We start from the raw sequence: 480 nt of genomic DNA, 5'->3' as shown, positions 1-480 counted from the left end.
CCGCCCCCCGCCCCCAGCCCCCCTCACCCCGCGCACGGCGCTTTGGCTCCGTCTCCCCACCATCCTCCTGCTCCCCGTCATCACCGGCTGCATCCAGCTCCTGCCACAGGGAACTGCGGGAGATGGTGGGACGTGGTGGGGGACTGCCGGCACAGCCGGGACCCCCTGTGCCACCAGCCCTGCTCATGTACCTGATGGTGGGGACAGCGAACGGGTCGAACTGGTCCAGCCTCCGCAGATCCAGCGGCACCGAAATGCGACCTGCAAGAGAGGGGAGTCACTGCCAGGGGTGCCTGGCCCTGGGGGTCCCTGTGGGGTGCTGCCCCTGCAGGCGGCCAGACCCACCTGTTTTGGGATGGACGCTGAAAGGGCTCTTCAGCAGATGCCCGACGCCTTTGCTGACGTTGATGTCGAGGCGGGGGAAGCAGTACTGCAGCATGATCTCCCAGTCCGCGTAGCATGGCGCGCTCCTCCCGCTCC

The 480-nt window shown here is 68.1% G+C and overlaps 1 protein-coding gene across 1 annotated transcript in view; it reads right to left on the bottom strand.

Annotated features, from left to right (window-relative positions):
- The window catches only part of NACA (nascent polypeptide-associated complex alpha subunit), a 30,723-nt gene that overhangs the window by 12,156 nt on the left and 18,087 nt on the right, over positions 1–480 (bottom strand). Inside the window, exons 2-4 of the mRNA XM_009334174.1 lie at positions 346–476; positions 192–261; positions 28–113 (exon numbers count right to left, since the gene is read on the bottom strand). Coding sequence (XP_009332449.1) covers positions 28–113; positions 192–261; positions 346–439 — 250 coding nt within the window. The 5' untranslated portion in view covers positions 440–476. The remainder of the gene's footprint in view (positions 1–27; positions 114–191; positions 262–345; positions 477–480) is intronic.

Source organism: Pygoscelis adeliae, unplaced genomic scaffold (assembly GCF_000699105.1).
Source record: "Pygoscelis adeliae isolate BGI_AS28 unplaced genomic scaffold, ASM69910v1 Scaffold591, whole genome shotgun sequence".
In the NCBI taxonomy this organism is placed as follows: domain Eukaryota; kingdom Metazoa; phylum Chordata; class Aves; order Sphenisciformes; family Spheniscidae; genus Pygoscelis; species Pygoscelis adeliae.
The sequence above is the reverse complement of the archived record's forward strand: the minus strand, read 5'-3'. Positions and strand labels throughout refer to the sequence as shown.